This window comes from Cervus elaphus, chromosome 24 (genome assembly GCF_910594005.1).
Source record: "Cervus elaphus chromosome 24, mCerEla1.1, whole genome shotgun sequence".
Lineage (NCBI taxonomy): Eukaryota > Metazoa > Chordata > Mammalia > Artiodactyla > Cervidae > Cervus > Cervus elaphus.
The window spans coordinates 58,983,962-58,996,467 of NC_057838.1; the positions used below are offsets into that span (position 1 = coordinate 58,983,962).

The 12,506-nt window shown below is 36.6% G+C and overlaps 1 protein-coding gene across 5 annotated transcripts in view; it reads left to right on the plus strand.

Annotated features, from left to right (window-relative positions):
- SFMBT1 (Scm like with four mbt domains 1) overlaps positions 1–12,506 on the plus strand; it is a 116,131-nt gene that overhangs the window by 65,411 nt on the left and 38,214 nt on the right. For all 5 annotated transcript variants that reach the window (XM_043885897.1, XM_043885895.1, XM_043885892.1 and 2 more), the window contains 2 exons: positions 2,316–2,470; positions 10,962–11,056. In XM_043885897.1, coding sequence (XP_043741832.1) covers positions 2,443–2,470; positions 10,962–11,056 — 123 coding nt within the window. In that variant the 5' untranslated portion in view covers positions 2,316–2,442. The remainder of the gene's footprint in view (positions 1–2,315; positions 2,471–10,961; positions 11,057–12,506) is intronic.

Genomic DNA, 12,506 nt, shown 5'->3' on the forward strand with positions numbered 1-12,506 from the left:
TTACCCGGTGGGTTCTGAAGCTTCAGCCGCAGAGGCCTCCTCTCGGTCCCTCCCTGCCCTAGAGCCTCTGTGTGTGCTGCTCCCTGTGCCTGGACCACACTTTCTTTTCTGTCCTCTTTGACTCGCTGCAGTTTCCCCTTTGTTGTTCAGTCATTCAGTTGTGTTTGACTCTTTGCAATCCCATGGACTGCAGCACACCAGGGTTCCCTGTCCTTCAGTATCTCCTGGAGTTTGCTCGAACTCATGTCCATTGAGTCAGTGATGCCATCCAACCATCTCATCCTCTGTCACCCCCTTCTCCTCCTGCTCTTAATCTTTCCCACCATCACAGTCTTTTGCAATGAGTCTTTCTTCACATCAGGGGACCACAAGTATTGGAACTTCACCGGCAGTCCTTACAGTGAATATTCAGGAAATATTGGTTTCCTTTAGAATTGACTGGTTTGATCTCCTTGCTATCCAGAGGACTCTCAAGAGTCTTCTCCTGCACCACAGCTCAAAAGCATCAATTCTTTGGCGCCCAACCTTTAGTATCACCTTAAATATCCCCCTCACCGCGCCTCCCCACCCCACCGCCTCCAACCAGGGACCATGTCAGTGTCCTCTTAGTTTAGGTTAGGTCTGCCATTATGTTCTATTTTAGCACCCGCTGCTTTTCCTTCTTAGCACTTTAAATAATTGTTGTAAATTGTTAGCTTAAATTTTCTTTCTCCTGTTGAAAATAAGTGTCATGAATGCAGAAACTAAGTCTCTCTTGGTTACTTTACCTTTACCCCCTGGAATAGTAGATGGTAATGAACTGGTGTTCCATAATATAGGGAGTGAATGAATTATAGGTGGAATGGTATGGTTTGAATGTTTTGGACTTGGAATTAAAAAGGAAGCTGAGAGAAGAAAGCTTGCTCAGAGGCTTTAAATGTCACTACCAAGTTTGTACTCAGTTGTTCCTATCTGTGAAAGTGTGAGTTTCAGTGCTTAAGTTGTATGAAAGGACTTTGGATAACTGGCAGTTACCTCGGATGGGATATCCATAGTATTAACAGTTATTAAGATTTTCTCTATGCTCAGTAAGAAATTTTAGTTTTAAAAGCTGAAAAGGATGTTATGCTCATTTTACAGATTTTAAAAATGGACATAATGTAGTTTGTATAAGATAGCATATTTGTCGTGGGTGGAGCTGGAGCTAGAATCTGTTTAAAAGGTTTTTATGAGAATCCATTACTGGGGATTGAATACAGATTCAGAATCTTGTTGACAGGTTCAGAGGTATTTGCTCTTGTAGGTAACCCAGGCAGCTGTGGCTGTTGAGTTCCTGTCCCACCCTTAACGGGTTTCTGCGTTGTTGTCCTTGTGGTCTGTTCACATTGTGCCTTCGGCAGCAGCTTCTTTCCTCTCTCTGCTTTATTAGGCATACGTAAGACAGTATCTGAGATTGTTTTGCATGTAAGTAAAGCAGGAATAAATAGATTCATCCATGTGCAGCATGGATGGGCCTCAAAAACATGCTGACTGAAAGAAGCGAGATACAGGAAACCACATACTGTATGATTCCATTCCTGTGACATGTCCAGAAGTGACAAAATCTCTAGAGACGGAAAGTTGATTAGTGGTTGCCTGAGGCTGGGGATGGAATGGGGAAGAACTGCAGGTGGGAGGGAAGTTCTTTTCCAGGGGGATAGAAATATTCTAAAATTGGATTATAGTGATGGTTACACAACTCTGTAAATTTACTAAAGATTATTGAATTGTACACTTAAAATGGAACATTTTGGCATGTGAGTTATATCCCAATAAAATTTTTTTTTTAAGAATAAATGAATTCAGAGCTCATTTTGGAAGAATTGTGCTTTCTAATTTAGACAAATATAGTTCATACTTTTTGGTTCTGCATAATATTCTAGGTAAATGAGATGGGAAACTAGATAAAATAATACATTGTATCCTGAATCTTACTCACTAATACAGAACTTTCAAAGCTAAACTCCTCCTCCACTCCCCAGAACTTCTTAAGAATTGGAGTTTTCGTGGATAGGCCTGCTCAGTATTATAATCTAAGTTGAAGGGATAGTGATTCAAATATATATGTTTATTTGTTGTGATTTTTAGATATCAAGATCTTAATAGCTTGCTCTCTCTGTGTCAACACACACACACACGTCTTCAAAACTAGAAACGGTGTCAATTTTTGTCTGATTACATCTATGCTGCCAGTGTGTTTTCATTTGCCGTTTCAACCCACCAGAGTGTTATGTCTTATGAATGAGTAAACACGGGACTGCAGCCTGTTAATGTGTTTGTTCTTTTTGATTTTTCAGCACTTTCACTTGGACCCTTCGATGCCCATTGAACAGATGCTTGAGAATTGCAAGTAATCTTCAGATTGTAGCATAACCATAAGGCCTGTCCTCTGTGTGGGGAGGAGATTACCCATGTGCTGTGGAAATGAACGGGGAGCAGCAGACTGATGCAGGTATTGGTTTTGCTGAGCGGAATCTGTTTTTCGGAGTGCAGAATTCCATTACTCACCTATGTTACATTGTCAGGCTTATCTTTCTACCACTAAATGGGAAACTCTTTGAAGATATGAGTTATCTTTCTTTGTCCTTGGCACTAGGGGTGCTCAGCCTGTTTGCTGAAAAAGTAAATAACTGTTATGAGCAGACTTCGTTAAAAAAAAAGTTAATTTGTTTTGAAGTAATTATTAATTCATAGGAGCTTGCAAAGATTCTGACAGTCTTCATGTACCCATCACCCAGCTTCTACTGTAAGTTACATCTCATTTAAGTATAGTGCAATATAAAAGCTGGAAATTGATACATGTATCAAATGTATGTATTTCTCTATGATTTGTGTAAATTCCTGTAACTGTCACTTCAGTCAAGATACAGAACTATTGTATTGCCACACAGAGCTCCTTTGTACTGCCCCTTCACAATTAAACCGACTCCTCTTCCCCAGCATTCCCTAACCCCAGGTAACCATTAATCATTTCTTCATATCTATAATTTTGTCATTTCCAGAATGTTACATAAGTAGAACCACAGTATGTGAGTTTCTGAGATGGGCTTTTTTTCACTCAAAGTAATGCCCCTGAGATATCCATCCAGATTCTTGAATATATTAGGAATCTGTTCTCTTTTATTGCTTGGTAGTATTCTGTGGATATACTGCCGTTTGGTTACCCATTCATCTGTTGCAGTACATTTTGGTTGCTTCCAGCTTTTGGCTTTTATGAATAAAGCTGCTATGAATACTCATATACATAAGATTTCATTTTTCTGGGATAAATGCCCAGGAGCACAGCTACTTTCCAGAGTGGCTATACTATATACATTCTTTCCAGCAATGTATGAGATCTGATTTCTTCACATCCTCGCAGCCATTTGGTATTGTCACTATTTTTATTTAAGTCGTGCTGATAAATTAACAGATCATCTTGGTCTTACTTTGCATTCCCCTAATGGCTAGTGATGTTGAACAGGTTCTTACTTGCCATCCCTATATCCTCTTCAGTACCATGTCATCGTAGTTTTGGCTCATTTATCAGTCATATTGTTCGTTTGCTTTTTAATTAACAACTTTTTTGAAGTACTTTTTTTGAGATACAATTCACATGCTATAAAATTTACCATTTGAAAATACACAATTCAATGGATTTTAGTGTATTCACAAGCACTACTACCTAATTCCAGAACATTTTCATCACTCCTCAGAAGAAACCATTGGCAGTTATTTCTTGCTTAATCTAGCCTCTGGAGATCATGTCTACTTTCTGTCTCTATAGATTTTACCTATTCATACTCTTTTTTTATTAACATTTCCATGGTATATCCTTTTCATTCTTTCACTTTCAACCTCTGTGAATCATTATATTTGAAGTAACTTTCTTAGAAAACCATATAGTCATTAAAAAATTTTTTTTCAGTCTTGTAATTGGTGTGTTTAGACCATTTACACTTATGTTAAGGCTCATGTGTGCCTTTTTTTTTTTTTTTTTAACATCTGTTGGTTTTTGTTTTCTCTATTTTTTGTTCCGTTTCCTATCTTCCTGTGGGATACTTGAAAATGTTTTTAGAATTTTGTTTTGATTTGTCTCTACAGTGTTCTTTTTTTTTTTTTTTTTTTAAAGATTTTGTTTGCTTGAGTCTTTGTTGCTGTGCAGGCTTTCTCTGGTTGCGGAGAGCAGGGCCTAGCCTCTCGTCGCAGTGCACTGGCTTGTCGCTGGGGTGGCTTCTCTCGTTGCATAGCACAGCCTCTAGGCACACAGGCTTCAGAGATCGCGGCTTGCGGGCTCTAAAGCGCTGGGTCAGTAGTTGCGGCGCACAGGCTTAGTTGCCCCATGGCATGTGGGATCTTCCTGGAGCAGGGATCGAACCTATATCCCCTGAGTTGGCAGGTAGATTCTTAACCAGTTGATCATCAAGGAAGCCCTATATACTGTTCTCGAGTGTATCTCTTTGTGTAGATTTTTTAGTGGTTGCTCTAGGTATTATGTATACCTAACATATCCCACTCTGCTGATGTTATCATTTTGTTAGAGTGAAGTGTAGAAATTTTACCTGCTTCTTATATCTCTTTACCTACTTTTATTTATAATAAAAAATCTTGTCTTAAATATTTCTCTACATATTTTGAGAACCACATCAGATATTGTTAAAATTTGGGGGAACTTTCCTGGCTGTCCAGTGGTTAAGACTGCACTTCCAATGCAGGATGTTGCATGTTCTATCCCTGGTCAGGGAACTAAGATCCTACATGCCTTGTGGTATGGCCAAAAAAAAAAAATTTTTTTTTTTTGCTTCAGCTGTCAAATATAATTTAGAAATTGAAGAAGGAAAAATGTTTCATAATAATGTTTTCCACTATTTTTATTTTTTGTTCTTTATTCATTCCTGATTTTCCAAGATTCCTTCTACTATCATTTCACTTCTGTTTATAGAATTTCCTTTAGCCATTTTTCTAGGGTAGGTCTATTGGTGATAACATTATTAGTTTCCCTGTCTCTGGTCACGTCCCTTAGAAGGGGTATTGTTCTCTTGCTGCTTTCAAGATTTTTTGTCTTTCATTTTCAGTAGTTTGACTCTGTGTGTCTGTGTACAGATTTCCTTGGGTTTATCTTGTTTGGAGTTTTCTCAGCTTCTTAAAACTGTAGGCTTTTTTGACAAATTTGAAATGTTTTCAGCTATTATTTCTTCTGGGACTTTTACTGCCCTGTTCTTTCTCTTCTTTTGGGACCCTGAAGACACTTTTGTTAAATCTTTGTTATTGTTGCACAGTTTTGTGAGGCTCTTTTCATTTTTTTCTCTTTGTTGTTTAAATTGGGTGTTTTCTATTGCTCTTTAATTTTAGTAATTCTTTGTTCTCCTCATTCTGCTTATAGAGCTTATCTATGGAGGGGTTTGTTTTGTTTTTTGTTTATTATATTTTCAGTTCTAAAATTTCTTTTTTTAGCTGAGGAGGAATGAAAGATGGGAATAGGACCAACTTAAAGTGCCACAGTCCCACTCTTCTGACAGAGGTTCAGTAACTTGTCTTGAATAGATGCTTTTCAGTTTGTTTTTTTTTTTGCCTTTAGTTAATTTCAGAACTTTGAAGTAGTCAACTTTCATCGTTTAGCCAGTATTTTTGCTGCTTTTCTGAAAGAGTAAGGTATTCACTTTGCTATTTAGGAAGTTGACTTGTTCTCTTTTGTTTTAGATGTTGTTGTTAACTCATACAGCATGTACATCGCATGTATAATATATATTACGTGGGAATCTGAGTCCGTTGCTGTCATCATTCATTTGATGATCAAATTGTTCCATTCTCGAGCAGTGAGAGTTGTTTCAGATTGGTTCCTGTGTTCTTTGGATGAGATGTCATTATATCTCTGATAGTTTTAGTCCTTGCTTTCTGGCATAGTAAGATTCTGAGGTTCCTCCTGTACATTTCCTGCCCCAACTTTTTGCAATCTGACATTTCTCTGAGAAGCTTTTTTTTTTTTTTTTTAAGTGGATATGATATTTATAGTCTACAGCCTAGATGCTGGGGTGCTCATTGATAGCAGCTTGCCATTTCTTCTAGGTCTCATCCCTAAACATAGCTGGAAAATACACATCATTTTGTTTGTTTGTTTGATGTGCAGTGTGGGGGATCCTAGTTCTGTGACTAGGGATTGAACCCGAGCCCCCTGCATTGGAAGGGTGGAGTCTCAAGCATTGGACTGCCAGCAAAGTTCCAAAATACACATCTTTTGAAGAGAAAAGAAAATGAGATGGCTTAATCAGATATTTATAATTTTATAAAATTACAGGGATTTTCTTTTTTTATTTTATATCTTTTTCTTTGTCTCTTTTCTTTTGAAAATGTGTTGTTTTATAATCTTTAGTATCATCACTTATTTGTTTTTATCCTTGTTTAAATTGTTTTATCCTTATTTAAACTTATTTATTTATATAATATTCATATAATTTTCTCACAACAAGAATGCCAACATTCCAGATATCAATAGAGTAGTAGTGTGTGGTTTAAGATTTCTTTATTGTAAAAAAAAAAAAGGATTTCTTCATTGTTTTGTTTTTAAATATATTCTACTCAGGTTTGCAGTCAGAATTTTGTATTTTAATAATGACTTAAAGGGATTCTGTTTTATTTGTGGCTTTTCCACCAACCATTAGGCATGTTTGTTTAAGTTCATTTTCAGTTTTTAGAATTTTTAATTTAAATATGTTTCTAAATCATGTAAAGAATATACATAATTATAAAATCAAAATTATATTTATAACAACTTTCCCACTTTCAGGCTGATAGAATTCATGCTTTTTATTCTTCTCCATATATAAAGAAGTTTTATTACATTTTATCCTGTTGTTCATGTTTTAAAATGTAAAAAGATATATGTGAGCATTTACATATATATTCATATCTCTTTTACCTTATGCAAAAATTAGAGCTACAATAAAAACTGCTCTGTTTTGCTGTTTCACTTAATATGTACTGAGGTTATTCCACATCAGTATGTGGAAATCGTTCTCATTCCTTTTTACTGCTGTGTAATGCTGGATGTTGGAGAAGGAAATGGCAACCCACTCCAGCATTCTTGCCTGGAGAATCCCAGGGACAGAGGAGCCTGGTGGGCTGCTGTCTGTGGGGTGGCAGAGTCGGACACGACTGGAGTGACTTGGCAGCAGCAGCAGCAGCAATGCTGGATGTATATACTGTATTTTATTCACCCAGTTCCTTACCGATGGACATTTGGATTACTTCCAGTCTTGGTATTACATATATAGTACTACAATGAATAGCCTTGTACATATGTCTTTTTGTATTTTTGCCAGCATATCTTTGGGATAGATTCCTAGAAGTGGAATTGCTGGATCAGAAGGTAAATACATATATAATTTTGTTAGCTGTTGCCAACAAAAATACAACCCCTTTCACCAGGGTTGTATCATTATACTTTACCTGCCTAATTATTTGTCTTACCATGGAGTATGTTGTCAAACTTAGAATTTTTTCCAATCTGATATCTCAGTATAGTTTTCATTTGCATTCTTTTAAAAATGAGTAAATTTGCACATCTTTCCATATGTTTAAGGACTATTTGCAATTAAAAAAAATAAATTCCCTTTTCATTTATTTTGCTCATTTTTTGTCAGATCGTTAATTAGTTTTGTTTTTTCTAAGTTTTTAGGTAGTTTTTTTGATGTATGGGAGATTTTAATCCTTTAATGCATTGCTTTTATTGCTCCTGTTGTTTATTTGTTTATTTTTTAACTAGCATGCTGCTTGAGGTGCTAGGGTTCTTGCCAAGGACCATGAATACGAATTGTCTAGCCTTGTTATGTTCTAGTGATGGAAGTTGGCTTTCTATTGACTCATGCTTCCGGGATGCCCCCAATAAAGTCTTTATTGATTTGTTTTATTTCTAGTGAAAAATTTCAAATATGTAGAAACAAATGGAAAACATAAGGAATACTTCTGTACCTACCATACAGAATTAAAAATTAGTAAATAATAAATAAACTTTGTCCAAATTTGTTTTCATTTTTTTAAATTGTGGTATATTATCCATAACATAAAATTTACCATTTTAACCATGTTTAGGTGTACTGTTCATTCACGTTGTTGTGCAGCCATTAACACCACCATCTCCAAAACTTTTTTATCTTCCTGTTTTGGAACTCTGTACCCATTAAACACTAACTGCACCTTCCCCTCTCCCCACCAGTCCTTGGAAACTCCCATTCTTCTTTCTATCTCTATGAATTTGACTACTCTACTTCAAGTAAGTGGAAACATATAATATTTGATCTTTTGGGCTTGACTTATTTAGTGTAATGTTCTCATAGTTCATCTACATTTTGTAGCCTGTATCAGAATTTCCTTTCTTTTTGTGACTGAATAATATTCCATTGTATGCATATACCACATTTTGTTTATCCATTCATTTGTTGATGGGTACTTGGGTCGGTTACTTCCACCTTTTGGCTGTTGTGAATATTGCTACTCTAAACATTCATGTACAGATACCTGTTTGAGTCCCTGTTATCAATTCTTTTGGATATATACCCAGAAGTGAAATTGCTGGATCATATGGTAATTATATTTAAAATGTTTTGAGGAACCACCAAAAAATTTTCCACACTGACTATACCATTTTATATTCCAAGACCAGCAATGCACAAAGATTCCAATTTCTCATTTCCTTGACAACACTTATTTTCTGCTTTTTGATAATAGCCATCCTAATGAGTATGAGATGATGCCTCTTTGTGGTTTTGATTTGCCTTTCCCTAGTGATGTTGAAGATCAGTCCTGGGTGTTCATTGGTAGGAGTGATGTTGAAGCTGAAACTCCAATACTTTAGCCACCTGATGTGAAGAGCTGGCTCATTTGAAAAGACCCTGATGCTGGGAAAGATTGAGGGCAGGAGGAGAAGGGGACGACAGAGGATGAGATGGTCGGATGGCATCACTGACTCAGTGGACATGGGTTTGGGTGGACTCTGGGAGTTGGTGATGGACAGGGAAGCCTGGCGTGCTGTGGTTCATGGGGTCGCAAAGAGTCAGACACTACTGAGCGACTGAACTGAATGATGTTGAACACGTTTTCATGTGTTCCATTTTTTTAAATTAATAAAACATAATACAGTTTAAGTCTCTTTTACTTTTCTTCTAACCTTTGCTTCCCTACATCCCCAAAGGTTATTGAAATGCGTGTATTTATAAACATTATTTTGCAGAGTTTTGTTTTGAGGCTTAAATTATATCTTGTACTTTTTATTCTGCACTTTTTTTTTTTACTTGATATGATTTTTTTTTCTTTTTGAGATTTATATGTCAATCCGTTCATTCATTTCAGCTGCTATATAGTAGTGCTCCATTGTAGGATTGCCATAATTTATCTATTCTCCTACTGATTGCTTCTGTCTGTTGCTGTTAGAAACAGTGCCGTGGTGATCATCCCTGTATTTGCTTGCCTCCTTGTATTTGTGTGAAGCATAGACTCCCCAAGGGTATACTCATTCAGCAACTGTTTATTGCAAACCTGGTAGTGTTAGGCATCGTCTTAGACAGTGGGGATATGTCAGTGAATAAAACCCTGCTTTTAAGCAGCTTATGTGAATTGGGGTTATTGGATTACAATGAAGTGTTTGAATCTTTGCTCACTCAACAAAAATGTGTTGAGTCTCTGCTATGACAGAAATAGAGGATTTTCCAAAACAACGTTCCTGTCTTCATAGAGTTTGTTGTCGAGTGGGGAAGATAAAAAGACATGAGGTATACTTTGAGGTAGGAATGAATGCTTTGAAGATAATGAAAGCAGAGGCTGGGGGCTTCTACTTTAGATGTGCACTGATGGAAGGCCTTTCTGGTTGATGGAAGGTCTTTCTGAAGAGGTGTTTGAGTAGAGATTGAATGAAGTAAAGCTGTGAATGACACAGGGGAATGAGCCTAAGCTGAGATAACTAACAGAGGCTGTGAGAAGAGAACATGGTTAGAAAGTAAAAAAATGAACAAACCTCAATGTTCCTCGAGTGCAGTGAGCAAGCAAGAGGCTGGTTGGGGATGCTATGGCAAGGTCAGGAGCTAGGAGTCAGATCATATACGGCTTTTGCAGTCTCCCAGAGATTTTAGGTTTTATTGTGTGATTAAAAGGTGAAAGATATTGTTGTTAGACCTTGCACTTAGAGCAGTAGAGATGGTGGAAAGTGATTAGATTTGGGGTATTTTTAAAGATTGTACCTACAGAATTTTCTGATGATTGAATGTAAAATGTGAGAGAAAGAGAAAAAAAGTAAGAATAACTCCACAGTTTTTGGATTGAGCCAAAATATCAGCCAGTGGTATCTTTTACTCAATTTGAGGACACTAAGGAAGAAGAGATTGAAAATTTAAGTTTGAAATGCCTATTAAGGATCTCAAATACTTGGCAGTTAGATACCAGATTACGGTCCAAAGTGATTATAATAGTTATACTCTCGCCAGCTTTATATGATCCATTTAGGTGAATCCCAAATGGGTCCCAGCAGGAGATAGCATGTCACATTCTATGATGTTGAGATTCATTGATAATCAGTGCATTAAGTGGAAGTGAAAGTGTTAGTTGCTCAGTCATGTCCAACTCTTTAGGATCCCATGGACTGTAGTCCACCTGGCTCCTCTGTCTATGGAGTTCTCCAGACAAGAATACCGGAGTGGGTAACCGTTCCCTTCCCCAGGGGATCTTCCCAACCCGGGGATCAAACCCTGGTCTCCAACATTGCAGGCAGATTCTTTACCATTTGAACCCCCAGGGGAGCCCCGACCAGTGCGTTAAGGGAAACTGCTATTTAAAAAGAACACTTAGTAATCTTGGGTGTAAAGTAAATTAACTTGTGAAGTAAGTTGTAAGTTAGGTTTACTAAGTTTATATTTTTATATATTGCGTTTTCTTTCATTGGATCTTACCTGTTTTGTGTTGTGTTGTTTTAATTCCAGATGCTGGATCTGGAGTGGAAGAAGTGGAGTTAAGCTGGGAAGACTATCTGGAAGAGACAGGGTCCACAGCAGTTCCCTATGGGTCTTTTAAACATGTAAGTGGTGACTATATTGCTTGACTGCCTGATCCTTTTTCATTTAAAAAAATGAAAATCTTTTTTCATTTGATCTTTTTTCCTTTGGAGTCCTTATTGTATGAATCAGTTTTAAATTGCTGGTATGATACATCTCTGCCATATCTGAGCTTGGTTCTAATATCTACTCTGTCTCTTCAAAATGTGTCTTTTGTTTTTCAGTAGCTCTGTAAGTTTTTGTTGAAAGCTGGATATGTTAATAATATACTGAGTTAAAAAAAAAAATGAGTTTTCATTGTTTTCTGTTTATCCAGATAAAAGTTAGGCTGATTTTACTGTTCGTTTTAGCTATAGGTGTGAGAGGCTAAAAGGTACTTTGCTGTCATTTATTTTGCCTCACCTTTTGTACAGGAGCCCTCTTGATGTGGTGGTAAGGTATGAGGGGAGCAAAAGCATTCTCCAGTCCTGTGATTTGGTCTCAGTGTTTTAGTGATCCTGAGTTGTGCATATTCTTTCCCCTATTTTGGAGGCCAGAGGGGGCTGGAGTTGGGTATTTTCCTTACCCTAGATCAGTAAGGTTCTGTTCACTGTAGTTGGTTAGGACCTAGTAAAATAGTTTTTCTTGAGGATTAGTCTTGTTAAGAAGAACAGAACATTTTGGATGTATTTCACGATGCTGCTTTCTTCTCTCCCGTATTTCAGGCAGATTCTTTAGCCACCAGGGAAGCCCAATTTTTGTTGTAACTTGTCGCAAAGAATTTTCTAATTTCCTTTGTGATTTCTTCTTTGATCTATTGGTCAACAGTGTGTTTAATGTCCACATATTTGTGAATTTTTTAGTTTTCCTTGTGTTACTGAGTTCAAGTTTTATTCCATTGAGATCAGAAAAGGTACTTTGTATGATTTTTTAATTTTTCTTCTAACATTATGGTCAATCCTGGAGAATGTTCCATGTTCATTTGAGAGGAATGTGTATTCTCTTGTTGCTGAGTAGTCTCTTTATGTCTGTTAGGTCTCGTTGATTTATAATCTTGTTTAAGTCTTCTGTTCCTTTCTGTCTGGTCATTCGATCCTATGTTAATTGTAGGGTACTGGTTTGTTTAGAGATCAGCACAACCTTGATACCAAACCTAATAATTCAAGAAGAGAAAATTACAGAGATGTGTCACTTATAATGACTGATGCAAAAATAGCTTCATACAAAGTAATACCAAACTGAATGTAGCTATATTTAAAAAGGATAATACATTAATAACAAGTCGATTTTTTTCAGGAATGCAGGATGGCTTAACATTTGAAAATAAACGAGCATAATTCACCATAGTAGTAGAGTAAAGGAGAAAATTTTTACTATTATCTCAATATATAAAGAAAATTATTGATAAAATTCCATATCCGCTTATGATCTTAGCAATCTATAGATGAGAATTTCCTTAATTTGATGATGTGTATATATACAAAATCTACAGAA